An 18556-nucleotide genomic window follows, 5' to 3' on the forward strand; every position below is an offset into this window, starting at 1 on the left:
AGTCTGTACAAAAACAATTATTCTCAGAAAACAATTCAGTCAACGTTCATGATGATACCCCAAACCTTTTTTGTCTTGAATTTTACTTAAATGAATTTTGAAACTCGGGCCGTGGAAATGAAGTGTGTACCCCGCCTTTGCTCAACATAGTGTGCACACCCAGAGCCCCACCCAGCTCCATCCTATCCTACCCTTTTCTCAAAAAGCTGTATCCGCGCCTGAAGCACCAATTCCTAAAAACTGCTTAGTAGTCAGGGGGCATAGGGATGTTTTGGTACAGATCCTTCCAAAAGCACCAAAGCGGTAACTTAAGACATACTAAGTTGATTTCTGACGGGCGCCAAGATGGCCACATTGGACAAAAAAATGGCCACCTCCCCGATTTAAGAGGGTTTTTTTGGTCATAAGTTATACATAACCACGTTGTATATCAAATGGAAGGAATAAAAATCGCTTTACGGTGATATATAAATTAAATTGGTGTGAATGAATTTAAAGAAGTTATTCCGTCGGGAATCGAATTAGTATTCCTTAAACTACCTCTGTGCCATATTTGGTGCTTGGTGGAAGAATCTGAACCAAATGCCCTGAAAATAACCCTAAGCTCCTTGATTATTGCACAATCAATGCTTTTCGAGCATTACTCAGCCCAATAGTTACGTTGAGTAAGGGAAGTAACTGTCATTCATAAATCGCGGGTTCTTACGTCACACAAAAGTCGGGGAATCCCCTTCCATGCTTTACCGTGTGTTTGTGTGTTTGTCAAACCAACTGCTTCAACTTGTGTAGATACTCACTGTTATTATCATTGCTTATTTTTATTGCTTCTTCGTATGGACCACTCGTTATCAATAAATCTAAAACAATGATCTGTGCGTGATCATGTGACTTCCGTCGCGAAACGAAAGAGAAAGTAGAGAAATTCTGTCTACGTCACATATACTGCAAAGAAAGGGGAAAGATGAACAGATTTGTCTCAGATTTGACCAGGAATGGACACGAAAGAGAATTTTGAGAACCAGTTTAGACATTGTAAGGACAAGTCCTAGCTGTCAGTGGTAGCAAACCGAAAGCAAGGAAATAGAGGGTGATTTTAACCCAACTTGTGAAGAGGCCTCAGACTCAGAGGGTAAAATAATTGATATCACTTCCACAATGGAGAGGAAGCTTCTAGTAGTCAAAGTGAGTACATTGCAAAATCATTTGTGAACGCGCACTAATATATGTGTTTTCCTGTATGCTATTTTTGTGGTAAAATGTAAGTAAATATGATTAATAATTGTTTTTATTATTGATAGTTTCATAATTTTAGGGGTAGGGAGGATAACTCGTGACTGTTGAAACCAGAATTGTGCAAATACAGATGAATTAATTCACTCAGACTTGAGATTGTTTTCAGTTTTGTTAGACAAGTTTGCGTGTTTTTCTCTATGAAACATGGACAACAGTACTCAAGTAAAACCACCCAGTCTCATCAGCATTCAGAGCTGTGGTGTAGTCAAGTGGGTAACGTGTTCACTTGTCATGCCCAGGACTTCGGTTGTATTTCCTATACATTTATAATGTATAAAGACCACTTGTTTCTCATGTGGCTGGGGCGGAGGTGTAGCCTAATGGTAAAGGTGTAAACCAAACTCCCTCACCCCTTCTATGGCATGGCTGTAATATTTGCTGAATATGACATTAAGTCATACTGACTGACTCATCTACGTTGATTGTATTATGTGTTCAAAGCAATAGTAAATTGGGTTGTTATGTTTTTCAGTAGAATTTCAGTTAGAGCGTAGGCTCTTGATCAGTAAGTTTTTGAAGAGGTAAGCATAAGGTGTCAATAAATCAAGGATATTGTGTGTGACTCTGGGATTCAAACTCCAAGACAGTTACTTCTGGCAAAACTAAGAGAGAAAACTTTGTACAACAAATTGTGGTTTTGAACACATAGTGTTAACAGCTAGGGTGGGTAGATGAGCACTTAGTAATGTTATAACTTTATGACGGTGGTCGGGAAGTAACCTAGTCTGAACCACACAATCTAGTGATAAACAGCATGAATGTTGATCTATGCAAATGGGCTGTGATGACACATGTAAACCTAGTCAGCAAACCTGATTTGCGATTTTGTTGGGATTTTTGATTGTTAAGATGGCGTGGAATTGAGATGGTGAGGGGTTGAAAGGGGAAGATAAGAGACAGTGATAAATACATATACATAGGCTGACCTAGATGGGGTTGGGGAGGGGGGATGGGTTGCAAGAGTGCATACCCCTTCCTTTTTGTCCTTTAGGGTTTATTAAATGACCTGTGAAACTCTCAGGTGAAAAGCTAGGCCCCTCCATCAACACAACCCCTCCTTGCTAAAAATCTGTGTCTGCCCCTGCATATGCCTTTAGAATTTCGAGACTGAAGACATTTAGTTGTCTGTATTTCTTGATCCAATTTTGGTAGTTACTATAGGTACCATGTCACAGCTGATACCAATGTTGTGAAAACCTGCAAGCCTACTTTCACCTTCACAGTTTTCCAAGTTTCTCTACTTTCTCTTTAACATATTTTCAACTTTCTCTATATTAAGGAAAACCAAGTTTTAAGTTGTATGGATAGTCAACTTCTTTATAGAAGTGAGTGCAACGTTTGAAGTTGACTATCCATAGACCATAGTTTTCCTTCATCTTTACAGCTTCTAAAAATTCCTCTAAAAAGTTTCTCTGTATTGGATAGAACTGTAAACTGTTTATGCAAGGCAGCATTTCATCATCATTTTATGGTAAATATTGCAATGATGCTGGATTTACAACCCAGCTCTGTCAGGAAATCAGTCGGAAATTGAATATCACTTCTCTGATTCAGAAACAAAGACAGGAAGTCACACAGCAACAAGGATGGAGTTGCTAATAAAGACTCATAAAGGAACATCAATAAATCCATGGACATCACTTTATATTGTTCTTCTGTCAACCTAAGTAGCAAGGGCTATATAAGTCAATATTTTTTGTGCCCATATTTCTAAATATTTTAGGCATGGAAGTAATACTTAAGTCGTGATGATTTAATCTTTGAAAGATAAAATTCTGTATTAATACAATATTTATATTTTGGATAGAAGCTGACAAAGGTCAGTGATGTATTTCACTTTACCGGGCTTGTTGATGAATGTCTTTACATTCTGCTTGAATACTTACAAACACTATAGGCCCTGTCCAATAGATGGTTGTCATTTGGAACATGTGAAAACAAATATGCCTTTGTAATGTACACATCAGTGCTGCGCAGCCCTGCTCAAAGGACTTGTGAAATATGTGATGTCAGCATGTAGGCATGATTAAGTGAGTGAGTGAATTTAGATTTACACCATATTCTAGAATATATTCTGAATATAATGGAAATCATTAAATTTTTGCGAGCATGATATTTTTGCGAAAATTGCAAAGGACTTGAGCTCGCAAAAATATCATGACGCAATTTGCTGGTAGAATGCAATGAATAATCAGCAAACAACCCCTCCTATCTTCGCTTTATTATTCACAACTTATAAATTAACAATAGATCTAGACAATACATATATTAAGCAATGACAACAACGCGAAGAATCACTAATTACAGGCATTACTTGTACTCACGTGTCACATGTCAAACAATGGATACCTGAACAAAAGTCACTCAGTCAGTACGTCCGATAGTCCAGACAGGCACCAACTTCGCAGCACACATTTCTTAGAGACAGTTTGAAAGGCCGAGACCATCCACCGGGCGTGGATAGGTTTCATGACACTTATCTGGAGATCAACAGCTTCGCGGACACTGACTAAACTGGTCCTTCATCAGTGCCAATTTATTCAAGTCATTCCATTTAATCCCTTTGAACTGTTTTAAGCTTATCTGGCCTATGCAGCAAGTGTTGTTTTTAGGAAAACATCACTGATTGCATACATGCAGAAGTACTCCACGGAGTGGTGTTCAAGATTGTAACTGTCAAACTAAACAATGTTTTGAGAATTAGGCAAGTCACAAAAATACTGTGATGTAGAAACGTCTGTTGGTCGTCACTCGCAAAAATATCATGACGCACATTTTTTGTGATTTACAGTATATAAATTTTGATAGTAACAAATACACATATTTAAATTGAAAAGGAACTTGAGGAAATATATACTCGCTTCATTTAGGTCTTTAGCATTGCAGGAGTGCTAGGCAGTAGGGAGCAAAATGTGGTTTAGTGAGTGTGAGACTAGCAATATTCCAGTAATGGGCTTCACTCATTGAAACAATGTTGGGAATTGAACATGTGTGAGGAGCAAACACTTAACCATTGGGCTACTGGTCGGAAATTGCTATGAGTGTGTCATGTTTCCCCTACTTGACAGGACCTGCCTGCATGCTCGGAGGACACCATCATCAACTACCTTGAGATCATCTGTGACAATGGAGTGGAAGACATTCACTTCTATGATGATAGGGTAAAACACATCGCCTTGGTTACCATGGAGACTGACATTGAAGGTAGGAACTTTATTTTATTGCTGAGGCTATGACCAGCTTGATTAGCCATGATATAACCGACTCAGTCGTGTTGCCATTGTTTCCTTTGTTTAAAGTATACTTTTTTTAAAAGCTGAAGTGAGGGGTATTTGGTATAACCAACATAAGACAAGCACAAAACATGGGTGTTCCCACGAGAGACAATCTGAAGATACCAGTACAAAAAAACGAACGAAAATGCATAAAGGATAACGAAAGAGAAACCCAATCATCTTTTATTTCACAGTGTTCTTGTTGTTTACATATTGAGCGTGACTGAATCAACATTCACATTCTTATGCTTGACGAGTGGACAGCAAGGACAGAAATACACACTTTTTGTTCATCTTTATACGCTTGTACTCATGTATGTTGCAAGTGCAACCCCAAATGTCCATTGAAATATCTGCAGGTGTTTCCACGTGCAGAATCTTGAAACTTGTGTTTAACTTGTTTATATGAATTAAACTCTTCCCTGTCACAAACACATGACCCATAATGTCTTATTCAGATATGAAACAAAATGTTTTTTAAAATGTCAAGTGACTGGAGTGAGGTGAGATAGGTGAGGTGAAGTGGGTGTAACATCATACTTGAGAATATTTAAGTCCTATGATGATGTGCATGCATAGGCATGCATATGCATGCATATGTGAGATACCATGCTTCTGTTAAACATGAACGTCCAACTCAGATACATTATCCTGACGCCAAGATGACCAGTTCTTGTTGCAACCATTAATGCCTATAAAAGAAATTACATGTTGCTCAGGCACATATTTTTCAAAAGTGACAAGGTCAGTAGAACTTTTAAAAAAAATTTTGCTGGAAAAAAAATGTGATGAGGGAGGAGTACATTTCTATTTCTTGCTCACAGAAATACAGCTTTTGAAGTTTAACACGTGTTGATGAGTTGTAGTTTCAGTCATACTCGTTCCTACAGACACTCATTCTTATAGTGGACAAATGGATGATTGGGACACGTCATAGTCAAAATTATTTTTTTTAAAATGGCAAATAAAAACAATTCTTACACATTCAAATAAAAGTGATGCACCAAGATTCGAGAAACATTACACTTCTTTTTATTTAGCTTGATATAACATATTTTAAGTTTCTGATTACACTTTCTCAGTAAATTACAGACTCTTGTACTTTGGTTGGGTTGAGCCTCATCTGGGATTCAAACCCACAGTTGTAGTGGCTGAGGGGGTTATGCGGCTGACATTGTGTGCTGGTGATTAGGTGCCTGACTCTGACGGTGTGGGCTCAAATCCCAGCTGGGACTTAACCAACCAAAATTCAGAAAAAATTATTGTGGTAAAACATTATTGTGGTATTCGCTTTTTAAACAAGGTATTTGGTGATTTTTTCCAGTTTTAAGAAACATGTATTCCAAGATTCAGGCTTCAGTTTGTCTCAGTTATTCATTGATTGGTCAATACTTCAGATTAGTGAGTAGTGTCCGGCAAGAAGTCCATTTCTCTTTGCCATGTTCATAACGGAAGAATGGAAAGATATGTTACAAAATTCAGGTCTAAGGGATATATTTATTGGTTCAGATTATATGGATTTAGGGGTTATTGTTGTATGCAGATGATCTTAATTTATTTGATGACACAGTTATAGGTTTGCAGAGGACGATTGATATATTACATAAGTATTGTAGCTCTTGGGGTTCAGAGGTAAATATGAAGGAGACGGAGGTGTTAGTATTTCATAATGGTGGTTTTCTTCGTTTGTGTGAGGAGTAGTTTATAACAGTATTCCAGTTAAGGCGTGAACATATTACAGGTATCTTGGTGTTCTGTTTTTGTACTAGATTGTCTTGGACAAAGTGTACTCATACCTTTGTTAGTAAAACTAGTAAGGCCCTCTTTGCTTTGAAGTCTTTGTTAATAAAATATCCAACTATGCCTGTAAAGTTAATGTTGAAGTAATTGATAGTAAGGTTATACCTGTACTATTATATAGGGCTGAAATCTGGGGGTTCGAGGAGAAGAACTGACTTGAAATCTTTCACACTAATATTTGCATATAAGTGCTTGGTGTAGGCAAGCAAGTTTCTAGTAATGGAGTTTCAGCAGATTGCAGTAGGTTAATTATCTATGTTAATTATCATGTCAGATGTATAAGCGATCAGTGTAAATTGCTGAGAATGTCCGAGGATCGTCATCCAAAGCAGTCCTATTTACTCATGAGGAAGTTAAATTTGGCTGGTAGAGTAACCTATTGTTCAGTTCCTATGGATTCAGTTTTGTTTGGTACAGTTGGGATGTTGCTGAAGTTTTTCAATTGATGTATAGTTTTAAGAGTAGACGAATTACTTCTGATAAGCAGAATATTTTTGGTAATATAAATAAATAAATCTCATCATCTGATGTACTTTAAAGAAATTAAGTCACTTTTAAATGTTGAATATTTTGTAAATTTCATAAACCAAGTAACTATTAGAAGAAATATTGACCTTCTCAGATTAAACTGCCTACCTTTACGGTGTAATATAAAAGGTGTGAAGATGGGGCGAATGAAAATAATACACATTTTTTGTTTGAGTGTACTGCCTACAATGTATTTAGAGATAGATGTATTCTTGTAAATAGGCAGTAAATTGTTCCAATTACATCAAAAAAGCTCTTGCTTATAGAAATTTGTTACAACATTAGCCATTTAATAGAATTACTTTGTGCGGTTGCTCCTATATACAAAAATGTACTCTTTGTTACATGTATTGTACATGGGGTGATGGAATCAAACTGAAATAACAGAAGAATGAATGAAAGAATGAATGAATGGGTACTAGAATCTGTACTTTACTGAGAAAGTATAATCAAAAATATATGTTTCATTTGGCTACTTTCTACTGTATAATCATAACAAGTACCATATTTAAATGTCTTGTGGTATGATCAAACCCACGACCTGTCCATGTGGACGCTCTATCTACTACATAAGGAAGGCTTTTTATAGTGGAATGGAGTATGAGATTGGTGATCCGGGCCTCACCACTACTTCCTTCCAATACACAATGGAAAATGTGGGTATATCTATCACACAGTGAAGAATGTCATTATATCACAAGATTATGTGTTTCTCTCTGAGCTTGAATATAGTGAGAAGTTTTTAACTCATCTTTCTCGAGCCTAGCTATAACACTGTCACATAATAGAGTTACATGAAACATCTTTATTAATAGCTTGGTGGACACATGTCATCAATTTTGTAGACTGATGCTTATGCTCTTGATCACTGGATTGTCTGGTCCAGGCTTGCTTATTTTTAGAACGCCACTACATAGCTGGAATATTGAGTTTGGCATTAAACAAAAAACAAATCACAATGTTTTTATAACAGATTTCGGCAGTTGTCAGAGAAAGGCCAAGAAACGTCGTATTGAAGGGCAGGAAGTGACGCTGGAGGAGGTGTCTCCTGCTGATGGCATTCTCGTTAAAGAACTACCCCCAAGGATCACAGAGGACACCCTCAGGTTCTACTTTGAAACAACCAAGGCGGGTGGTGTTGATGATGCCGTCACTGACAGTGTCATCTGGAAGAACCTACTAGTAGCAACTGTCTTGTTTAACGACACAAATGGTAAGACTTCTTTGTAGCTGTGTATAGTAGAGTGGTTGATATTCTCTTCCAGACGGAACTGGACAACAGCCTGTAAAAGTTTGGCGACTCAAGCAGCTAAGGTTACACAATCTGTTTACCAGCTTTTTAAAAAGAATCCCTTTATTTCATTTAAAATTGCCTGTACCATATTCGATTGTAAAATTTTACCTATCCTTTATATGGATCCGAAATTTGGGGAACTAAATATTTTCCATGTTTAGAAAAGGTACACGCTTCATTTTTTAAACATTTCCTAAAGCTTGGAAAATTTGCCTCTAATAAGGCTATCTTGGGTGAAACTGGGCGCTGTAATATATTTGTGTCAAGTAGAATAAGAGTAATAAAATATTGGCTTAAATTATTGAGAATGGAATCATTTAGATACCCAAGGCAAAGTTATATTTTCTTAAAAATGCAGGATGATAATGGCAAGGGAAATTGGACATCAGAGGTTAGACAATTACTTTTTTCAACTGGCTTCTCTTATGTGTGAATATCGCAGAATGTTGGAAATGAACAGAGTTTTCTATGTATGTTTAAGCAACGCCTTGAAGATATTTTTCGACAAGAATGGTTGATGTCACTTAATGACTCGATATTTTTAGAATTTTATTCCTCCCATAAAACTTTGTTAGAGCCTGAATTTTATATCACACACTTGCAAGATAAAGGTCTGATGAGGGCGTTTTGTAAATTACGAATAGGTTTCCATGGTCTGAGAGTTAATCATGTACGTAAATCCAAAAGAGACTTGCCAGATCTAAGTGTATCCATTTGTAGACACTGTAATCTAGGGTATATTGAAAATGAATTTCATATGTTGTTTGTGTGCACAATTTACTCCGACTTAAGAGCCAAATATCTGCCATTTATTTCATTGCCTGTTACAGATAAGCACACACTGTCCAATCTTATAAATGCTAGAAATATTGATGTTATTAAAGCAACCGCATTGTACTTAAAACATGTATTCAAAGCAAGAACTGTAAATCACAGCACGTGACCTGCATAAAATGTACCTGTATTTATACTGTAGGCCTCAAGGCCCTAAATACTGAATAAACAGAATTGAAATTATTGTAGAGTGACATCACATGTTTAGTGGTACCCTTTAATGCATAGATCTTATAAAAAGTTCTAAATTATGCAAGACCACGAATATAAATTTCCATAATTTGACCTCATGGTAAAGTTACTGTTCTTTCTTGTGTTATGAATTCTTTGAACCAAACCGTCTTGTTTGAAGTATGGAAAAATGTCCAGTTTCCTAATAACTTATTATAGGTGTTAATATTTCCTGGTGACTACCATGGGTGTAGTGGAGACATTGTTTTTGAAACTTACACCAATAGTACGAACAATGCTTTGGATATGTTTTCATTATCTTGGACTGTCAGCAGAGATGTTTATATGGAATAATACTGTACACAGGTAATTTTGATCTGGTGAAGATCTAATTTTGAAATAATACCATGGGATTCAGACATGCAGTGATATATGACCCTCAGCAGGACTACAACTATTCAGTCAATTCATCGAAAATTAAATCTGACATCTTAGTTTTGCTATGTGATAACCATTATCATAGTTTCGATTCGCTATTGGATAACCTATTTAAATTATTTCAACACAGCCTGAACGTTATTTTGACTCCCAGCTTTTCCAGTTTCAAGTGCGGAAATAAGGCAAAACATAATTGCTTGATGTCAGGCTAATTGTCAAGTGAGACTTCTTGTTAGTAGACATCGCAAGTAGACAAGTTGATGATTTATTTCACACTAAAAAAGAGGACTCTGAAAGTTAAATGAAATCTGATGCTTTTACTTGTATGGGGAATCAAATTAGAAATTAAGGAATTGATGGTCCAATATAGAAAATGGAATCAAGGTTTGGGTATTACACCATACATACAAATCTGTATGATCATACATGATCATACGTAATATGTATATGTCATGGTAAAGATTGCGGAGATTGCGGAGATTCTACCAGTAGAGATTGCGATCGGAGTCTCTACCAGTAGAGATTGCGATTGGAGTCTCTACTGGTTGAGTCTCCGATCCTTCTAGTAGAGATTGCAATCGGAGTCTCTACTGGTAGAATCTCCGATCCTACTAGTAGAAATTGGAGACTCTGATCGCAGTCTCTACCCTGACATATATATAAGGGTGTTATGATATGATGACTTGGTGATAATACATATTCTGATGATTTGGGTCTGATTTGATACACATAGTGTCACAGGATTTTATTTTATTGTTTACAGTTGTACAAAGGGTACTGAAGAAGGATTTGCACAAACCACAGAAGAACAGCCCAGCGGTTGAGATCACACCCTACTATCATGCATTCCATGAAGAGGTACTGCAGTACCTCAACAGTCTGCAGTCATCTTCAGCCTCATCTTCAGCCTCATCTTCATTATCAGGATACACAACAGAAGATACTGGGAGCCCCTTGACCACACGTCGTAGTGAAGAAACATGGAGTTCACTGACTGCACTTAACGCTGAAGAAACCAAGGGTCTTGTAACTACACCTTGTACTGAAGGCACATGGAGCTCTCTTATTTCAGCTGAAACCTCTTCAAATCCTGTGGAATCACTGGATAATGGCTGGCATTCACCTGATGTTCATTGTCCATGGACGAGTGTACTTGCTACTCCACTCACTGAATCCACATCAGCTATGAAGAGTTTGTCAAGAGCCACATCTGAAAACATGACCATGACTTCATTGACTGGCGCTCCACATAAAGGGGAACACACATTTGGAGCATCACATCCTCTGCAGGAACCATCTAGAAACCAAGTTAAGGAGGTTGGACAGGTTCGTGAGCTTGTTAATTGTCATGAAGCACTTCTCAGCAATGCTGCTCCTGCAGACAAGCTTCTACCTAAACCCAAATTGGTGTCACCACATTCTCCTCAGGAGGAAAGGAGGACGAGTCTTGATGATGTTGATTTAAATCACTTGATTCCAGACCGAATTCCTGAGTTTAAGCCATATGTTCCTGAGCTTGCTAAACATTGTGAAGCTCCTCTTTCCAGTTCTGCTCCTCCAGAGAAGCCCCCCAAACTAAAGCCCCCAAAACCAAAGCCGAAGCCAAAACCCAGACCAAAACCCAAACCAGCTGATGTTCCAGAGGAAACCATTGGTAAAACATCTGTTACTTTTCCTGAGGCCCATGTAAAACTCTTACAAGCTTCAAGAGTAGAAAATGAGTTTCCCAGGTGTAAGTTGACCATTAAGAATGGTTCCATCACCATTGAAGGCCCTGAATATATCCTACAGGAAGTGACACTGAAGCTTTATGAGAAGAACCACAGCATCTCTGCTTCTACTCATGAAGTTTCTGTGGTGATTGCTGAGATCTTGTTGTCCAAGAAAGGCAAAAGCTACCTAGAAAATGAACTGACAGTATCTGGGACTTCAGTGTGCTATGTCAATGGTACCAGCATACACTGTGTGTCATTTTCTGAGTCGGAAACCGGGACAATGATAAAAGACTTGAAGAAGCTGATAGGTCAGGAAACTGTGAACTTGGATCAATCCCACATGCACTACTTGAAGAGTCCAGAATGGAAAGCGATGCATGACCGCATTGAAAAAGAGATGATGGTGAAGGTGACCCACAATGCTGGTAAGAACAAGCTGACCATTGATGGACTTAATGGTGATGTGAAACTGGTGAAGGGCGAACTATTGGGGGAGCTGAAGAGACATGCTCATGTTGCCAAGCAGTTCGAGGTCTCAGGAGTCAAGGGCAAGTGTATGAAGATCATCTTCCAAAATAATATAGCAGAGATCAAGAAGAAATTATGGTATGTTTGGTAGTGCTGTGACAATATATCAGGGTATCAATAATCCTGATACTTTATCCAACGATAAATATATCGATACCTTTTTTCACATCGTGATATGTATCGTTCACCGTAAAATTGTTAATTTTCATTAGAAATTGACGGTTGTGTCACAATTTACACTGTTACTTGATATCAAAATATATGTTTTTAAAGAAAATAACTAAAGATAGCATATTGTGATGTAAATCAAATCTTATCATTTCAAGATATTGTATCGTATCATGAATTTTCTGTATCCTCACACCTCTATTGTTTGATGACTTGGAAGCATAATGAGATTCGTGATGATGATACATAGGAGAGACAGGTTATGCATCTTTGATATGCATGTATAAATATGTTTCTGGATAATCCATATACTGGTGTCAAGCAAAATTGATTAATCTCAGAATGGTAGAGTTATATGTTGCTGGGGAAGACTTAATTGTAACGATTTTAATAATGAGAGGGTTTAATATGCATGGTTTAACAATAACAAATCACAGGATAATATTGTAAGGTGATAGACAGAGTACACTGATGAGGAAGCCAAGTGAACACTATTGAGAGTATGTAGATAGGATACTTGAGAGGAAGTGATGGATTGTATAAATGTTTGTAACTACATAAATGGGATGATATGTTTGTTGTTCAGTGTTCAGTATGTTGTTCAGTGTTTTAATTGTTGTTCATTCACAGTTGTTTGTTGCACCTGGCTGTGCTGTGGCTGTGCTTGTTCACTGATGTGTTTGTAATTTCAGTGTTGTTTGTAGCCCAATGTTGGCTTGTTCATTTTTGTTTGTTGTTCATCATTGTGTATTGTGTATGTTGTTCAGTGCTTTGCTTGTTGTTCATTGTTGTGTGTTGTTCATTGCCAGGAAGCCCACAGGGCTGATAACTAGAAATGTTGACAGTCCTGTTAACATGTAACTAACCCTGTATTAAAACTAGGAAATTGAGATATGTGTTCAAATAAAGTAATTAATGAATTAGTTGTAGTGAGGACTAAACTCAAACATGTGCAAAAGCATTTTTAACAAAACCATGACTTGTTGGTCAGCGTTGATTCAATAAATGTCACTTGCATCTGAATCAGAAAAGCAGAATAAGACATTATTCATTGGCTGAAAGCATGCCCTAGACCAGTCACATTTATTTTTAGATAAATGGGTAGATTGATCTGTGGAAATTACTGTTTGATCGATCATAAACTATACAGACATCATCTAGCTACCAGAATTGTAAATCTTTTTTTGAATATTTCCCGTAATCAATGATGTATGTACCCTGAGAAAATGTATTGGAGCACAGGGCCGGATATAAAATAAAGTTATAAGCCCGACATGTAAATATCAAGGAGCTGGCCGCCGAGCAGATGCTATTTCATACACTGTCATTGTTGTTTGTTAATTTTGTGTTTGTTGTTCATTGTTGTTTATGTTGTTCTTTGTTGTGCATTGTTGTCTTTGTTGTGCATTGCATCTGTTTTGTGTGGTTGTGTCTGTTGTTCATTCTTGTTTCTTCTTTGTTGTGTTTTTGCTCATTGTTGTGTTTGTTGTGCATAGTTGTGTTTGTTGTGAATTGTTATGTCTGTTGTGCATGGTTGGTTGTGTATTGTTGAGTTTGTTATGAATTGTGTCTGTTAATTGTTGTTCTTTTGTTGTTCATTGTTGTGTTTGTTGTTCAGCTCCGAGGGAGGAGGAATGGATGAAACAAGCAGTGTGTCAAGCCTCAAAATTAAGATGGAGGGGACGCCAAAGGATGTGGATGACAAGATAAAAAGGTTGAAGCAGCTGGAGGAGAAAGTTTGGCATGAACGACTACATCTGGGCAAGGATGTGGCTAAAGAGAAAGGTCAGAGTGATGAATGAGTCATACAAGTTATTCTAGATGCACTTTCAAATGGTGTGACAGATCTTCGCCACCAAACATAAGATGTTACTGACACACAGCGACATAATATGTCGTCTTCACTTGGATAGTCAGGTGATGATGGGTTAATACATCCTGAACCTTACTTAGAAGAGTTGTAGTCAAGTCTTTGTTGTGGACATAACTCACTCACTCCAACCACATCTGTAGCATTGGTAGCAGACCTCATAACTGAGCTGCATGCTAGGGATGTCAATTAGTCATTAGGTAAATGGACAGTAGGCTGGTTCAGTTTATCAGGGTTGATCTTGTTTATGTGGATCCAGCTTTCTTGGATCATAATGTCAACATATTTCTCATTCTCAGTGTATGTGAATTTGAGCAGAATCATACCTATCAGGGAAATACGGCTGGAATATGGTTTCATGATCATTATTCATTTATCAGAATATGCAACAATTAAACTTGTATCCAAATGTTCCTAGTATGTCTTAAACACCAAAGGTTTTACATCACTCAAAAAATATTATATCAGTGAATAAAGGTGAGCTTCTGCACCTATGTACCTTTGTCATTAAATCTAGAGGGAACTTTGTTTGAAATAACCTTTGAATATTCCAAGTAGCTCTGCAGATGATGACCTGGATGGTCAGACTTGACTGATTGTGTGGCAACAAGCACAGATAGCCAGGACATTGTTCATAGTATCAGTCACTAATTTATCTAGCCCAAATACCATGTTTACAACTGTTCTTGAGGTTAGTGTTAATAACAAACCCACAAACAAGCAACATTTACCAAATATCACTGATGGTTTTCAGACTTAAACTTGTTGGTCCGAGGTATACAGCGAAGTGACCCAAAGGCCATAGTGGCCTCCTTCGAGGCTCAGCATCCAAATTATTTCCTAGAACTGAATCTTCCTTTGATGAAAGCTACACCAGAATCAACAACAGCCAGCAATGGGTATAGCACTTATATTTTACCTCAGGAATTCATTCTTTAAACATTTTTGATTGGTTTGATAAAAGGTAGATGATGTCATTTCTTTTGTGAAACTTAGTCTGTTTGGCAGTTTTTGTATTGTGCATCACAAACCATGTTTGCTCTTATGTGCTTGTGTTATTTTTGCATCTGTTGAATTAGTAATTAATAGTTGTTTTCAGTACATTGTGAATGTAACAATGAACAAGACTCATACTTTCTGTTAAATGTTCTTTTGTTTTAATTATATGTTTTCTATTGTGATAGATTTGAGAAGCTAAGTCGAAGTTATTCACTAGAGAAGCTAAATAGCTCTGACGGCCAGGTGGAGACAATACGTGTCTTTGATGATCACCGTACATCCAGCCACTTTGACCATCCAATTACCCCACCAGTACCACAGGCAACCTCTATCAAAGTTGGAAATATAACAGTTTCTGTCCACAAGGGTGATGTGACCAAAGAGAAGGTAAATAAAGTTGTTGAAAAAAGACTTACACATATTCGATTTATCAATGTAAAATTATGTCAAATAAATATTTTGAATTTTCTCCTTGTAGAAATAGGCAGTTGTTATAAAATTCCAAGAATTCAATGGTTTTTTGTCCCTTTTGTATTATACTAATTGTTGTAGATAAATTTCACTTTTACCTTGTGTGCCCAGTTTAATTTGACCCACAATCGAATCTCATACCTCAATATTATCACATGTTCCCAGTTCACGCGAAAATATCCTTGTTATTTTGTTCCACTAATCACAATATCTGCAATAATCTGGCCAAATATATATTCTTGCTGCCAAGAAACGTAATTTCTCTTTATAAAGGAATACCTGTAAAATAATATTTCCGGTACATTAATGTTCTCGATATTGTATGTGTATTAATATACCCATGGATATAGGTTTCAACTTTTTGTCCTTGTTTGACACAAACCTGTATCAAAGAAGTCATAATTCAGTACTGCCATTGAAACCTTAGACCAAAGACTCTAGTGTTTAGTTCAAGAACAGAATCATGAAGACATAAATTTGGTCACAGGTAAAGTTACTTCTATGTTGTTCTATCAGTCTGATGTCCTGGTGAATGTGGTGTCAAGGAGTCTGACACTGGGAGAAACAGCTGTATCATCCGCTTTCATGAAATCTGGAGGTGCATCATTTATTCAGGTATGCAGTGATTGCCTATCTGTTGACTGATATCTTTGTTACGAGGTGCCATGTAAGGTACAGGTGGAAATATCACAAAACCCAATGTGTATCAGATCACAGAAACTGCCTTTTCATCCCCCTAGTGATGTAATATGGGGGCAATATAGCCCATGTCTCTCTGTCCATCTGTCCATCTGTCCATCCATCTTCAAATTGGTTTTGATTAGGTATGACATAAGGCAGTACATACCTGCTTAGTAAACTTACTCAATGACATATACCAAGGTAAGTAAAATCACTGAAACACCTAGATATTTGGAAGCAGTGGGTAACGGAAAATAAAATACCCACACAACATTCATAATACCCACTACCAAAAATATACCTCATACAGTACCCACATGAGCTAAATATTATCTGGAGCTCTGGAACCAATACGAGGTACACTCAACAGTCCATTCTGGGTACGAAATTCAGTTGTCAAGTGACAATTACCCTGGAGACTACTTTTTAAATGATATAAATCATATGCTCACATTTTGTTACATCTGTTTTCTGTTGCAGCACTTTGAAATGATGAAGACACGTTATGTTCCTGGCAATGTCATACAGACACCGGCAAGTGGGAACCTGTCTACAAAGAAAGTATTCACCATTGTTCTGGACAAGTGGAGTCCTCCTAAATCTAAAACTGTAAGCAGGATGGTTACATGTGTCTGGGTACTTACCAAAGTGCTGTGATGCTTATGTTTATTATTATTTTTATTAAACTGTTATAAAAAAATGAAAAAAAATAATCACTACCTTTGTTGGGGCACAGTTCAATTGGCAATGTTTCTCAAGTAAACTGTGAGAAAATACAATATTACTGTCCACTTGTCACTTATCAGTTACCAAGTACTGTAATATTGAGGGTAGTATTTATTCCTGCTTGTCTATAAGCATATTTTAACTTAGAGACTGATCACCTTTGTGGGACCATGTCTCAGCAGTCTAAATGTTGCAATACTGAGGCCTACAGTTATTTGTAATACTTGGCTCGGACAGGTTTCCTGAACTGGGTTCGAGGTTTTTGAAAAGTTGTCTTTATTTTTGCATCTGCTTCTGTAGTTGAGTATGTTTAGTTTTGAGGTATATATTATATTTATGTTGTACTGCACACATACAGGTATCACAGATAGACTTGTACCGATATGCAAAATACTGATGCCTGTCATTTCTTTCTGTGGGATACAGGTAGGATTGGGTGAGTGAGTGAATTAGGTTAGTTTAGCGCTACTTTCGGCAATATTACAGCTATATGGCAGAGGTCTGCAAGTAATCAAGTCTGGACCCAACAATCACATGATCAACAGCATGAGCATCTATCTACCCAGTTGGATACTTGATACGATGACATGTATCCACCAAGGCAGTGGGACAGACCACCTGATCCCGTTCGTCCCCTCCTGCTACAAGCTTCAAAAGTGGTAATTGAAGATCAATTCTAACCCAGATTTTCTAGGGTTCTGATACGCTGGTCCAGTCTGAGGTCAGATTTACTTCATTCCCTGTGATAGTGTCAATGATATTCTTTCTTTCAGGTCTTCAAGGCCCTGATTGATGTTTCTCTGAAGACGGCTGATGCTGCATCGTTCACCTCCATCGCATTTGCTGCAGTGGGTTGTGGAAAGCTGCTCCGTTTTCCCGAGAGCTTTGTGGCGTCAGCCATTGTGTCAACTATCAGAAATAATTCCACACTACAAAACCTGAAGGTGAGATAGACACTACAAGTGATAATTGATTATCAATGTGAGGGTATGTTGTTGTTTCTAACAATGGAAATGTCAACAGGTTCCTGTTGTTTTAGTCACAAGCATGTTGTTCTGAACATAGATACATAAGAATGACTTGTACGTTCCCCTAAATATAATAAGTAGGTGAGTGTGTTTTTACTCCACTTTTGACAATTTTCCAGCAATATTGCGACTGGGATCCATTTTACATTTTATAAATATTAAAATATGTTTCTATATTGCAGATTTATGGTACATATTATATTGCAGATTTTTTTGTGGAGGCTTGTTAAAAATAAATGAAAGTAAATATTATTGAGAGACTATATTTTTATCATCTGACTTATCAGTTGAACCCAATATAGGAAGTCCTTTTGCTCTTCATACCTGGTGTAATGTGAAGAAATATGTCATATATTGTTAAGAAATGTCAGTCTGGGTTTTTTCTGTTGTTGCAGATTGTCAAACTTGTGCTTTACGACAGACAAACCTATCAAAAGTTCCTGGATGAAATCAGTCCAAGGCATTCCATGAGACATTCCAGTGAGTGTCCTGTTTCAACAATTCCAGGCCATTGTTTGATTTCTTTGTTTACAACCATGGGCTGAGGTTCTTGGACATCATACATGTGCAAAATCGGTGATGCATTGTTAAGGAATATTGACCTACTTACTCTTCTTCCAATACCTGATGTATAGATACTGTATGTATATATGATGTTTGTTGAAAATACTTTGAAAAGATATCTTGTTTTGCTGAAAACCAAATATGAAAACTGATGTGAACAAGGGCTGCAACAA

General features: G+C 37.2%; 1 protein-coding gene across 1 annotated transcript in view; it reads left to right on the forward strand.

The window, feature by feature from the left end:
• The first annotated feature begins 906 nt into the window (after positions 1-906).
• The window catches only part of LOC137274013 (uncharacterized), a 31255-nt gene continuing 13605 nt past the window's right edge, over positions 907-18556 (forward strand). Inside the window, exons 1-11 of the mRNA XM_067806963.1 lie at positions 907-1182; positions 4362-4497; positions 7870-8109; positions 10397-11954; positions 13663-13829; positions 14669-14813; positions 15099-15300; positions 15901-15999; positions 16546-16674; positions 17565-17735; positions 18215-18299. Of these exons, the coding sequence (XP_067663064.1) occupies positions 1156-1182; positions 4362-4497; positions 7870-8109; positions 10397-11954; positions 13663-13829; positions 14669-14813; positions 15099-15300; positions 15901-15999; positions 16546-16674; positions 17565-17735; positions 18215-18299 (2959 nt within the window). The 5' untranslated portion in view covers positions 907-1155. The remainder of the gene's footprint in view (positions 1183-4361; positions 4498-7869; positions 8110-10396; positions 11955-13662; positions 13830-14668; positions 14814-15098; positions 15301-15900; positions 16000-16545; positions 16675-17564; positions 17736-18214; positions 18300-18556) is intronic.

The sequence above is a fragment of the Haliotis asinina genome, chromosome 2 (genome assembly GCF_037392515.1).
Source record: "Haliotis asinina isolate JCU_RB_2024 chromosome 2, JCU_Hal_asi_v2, whole genome shotgun sequence".
Taxonomy (NCBI): domain Eukaryota; kingdom Metazoa; phylum Mollusca; class Gastropoda; order Lepetellida; family Haliotidae; genus Haliotis; species Haliotis asinina.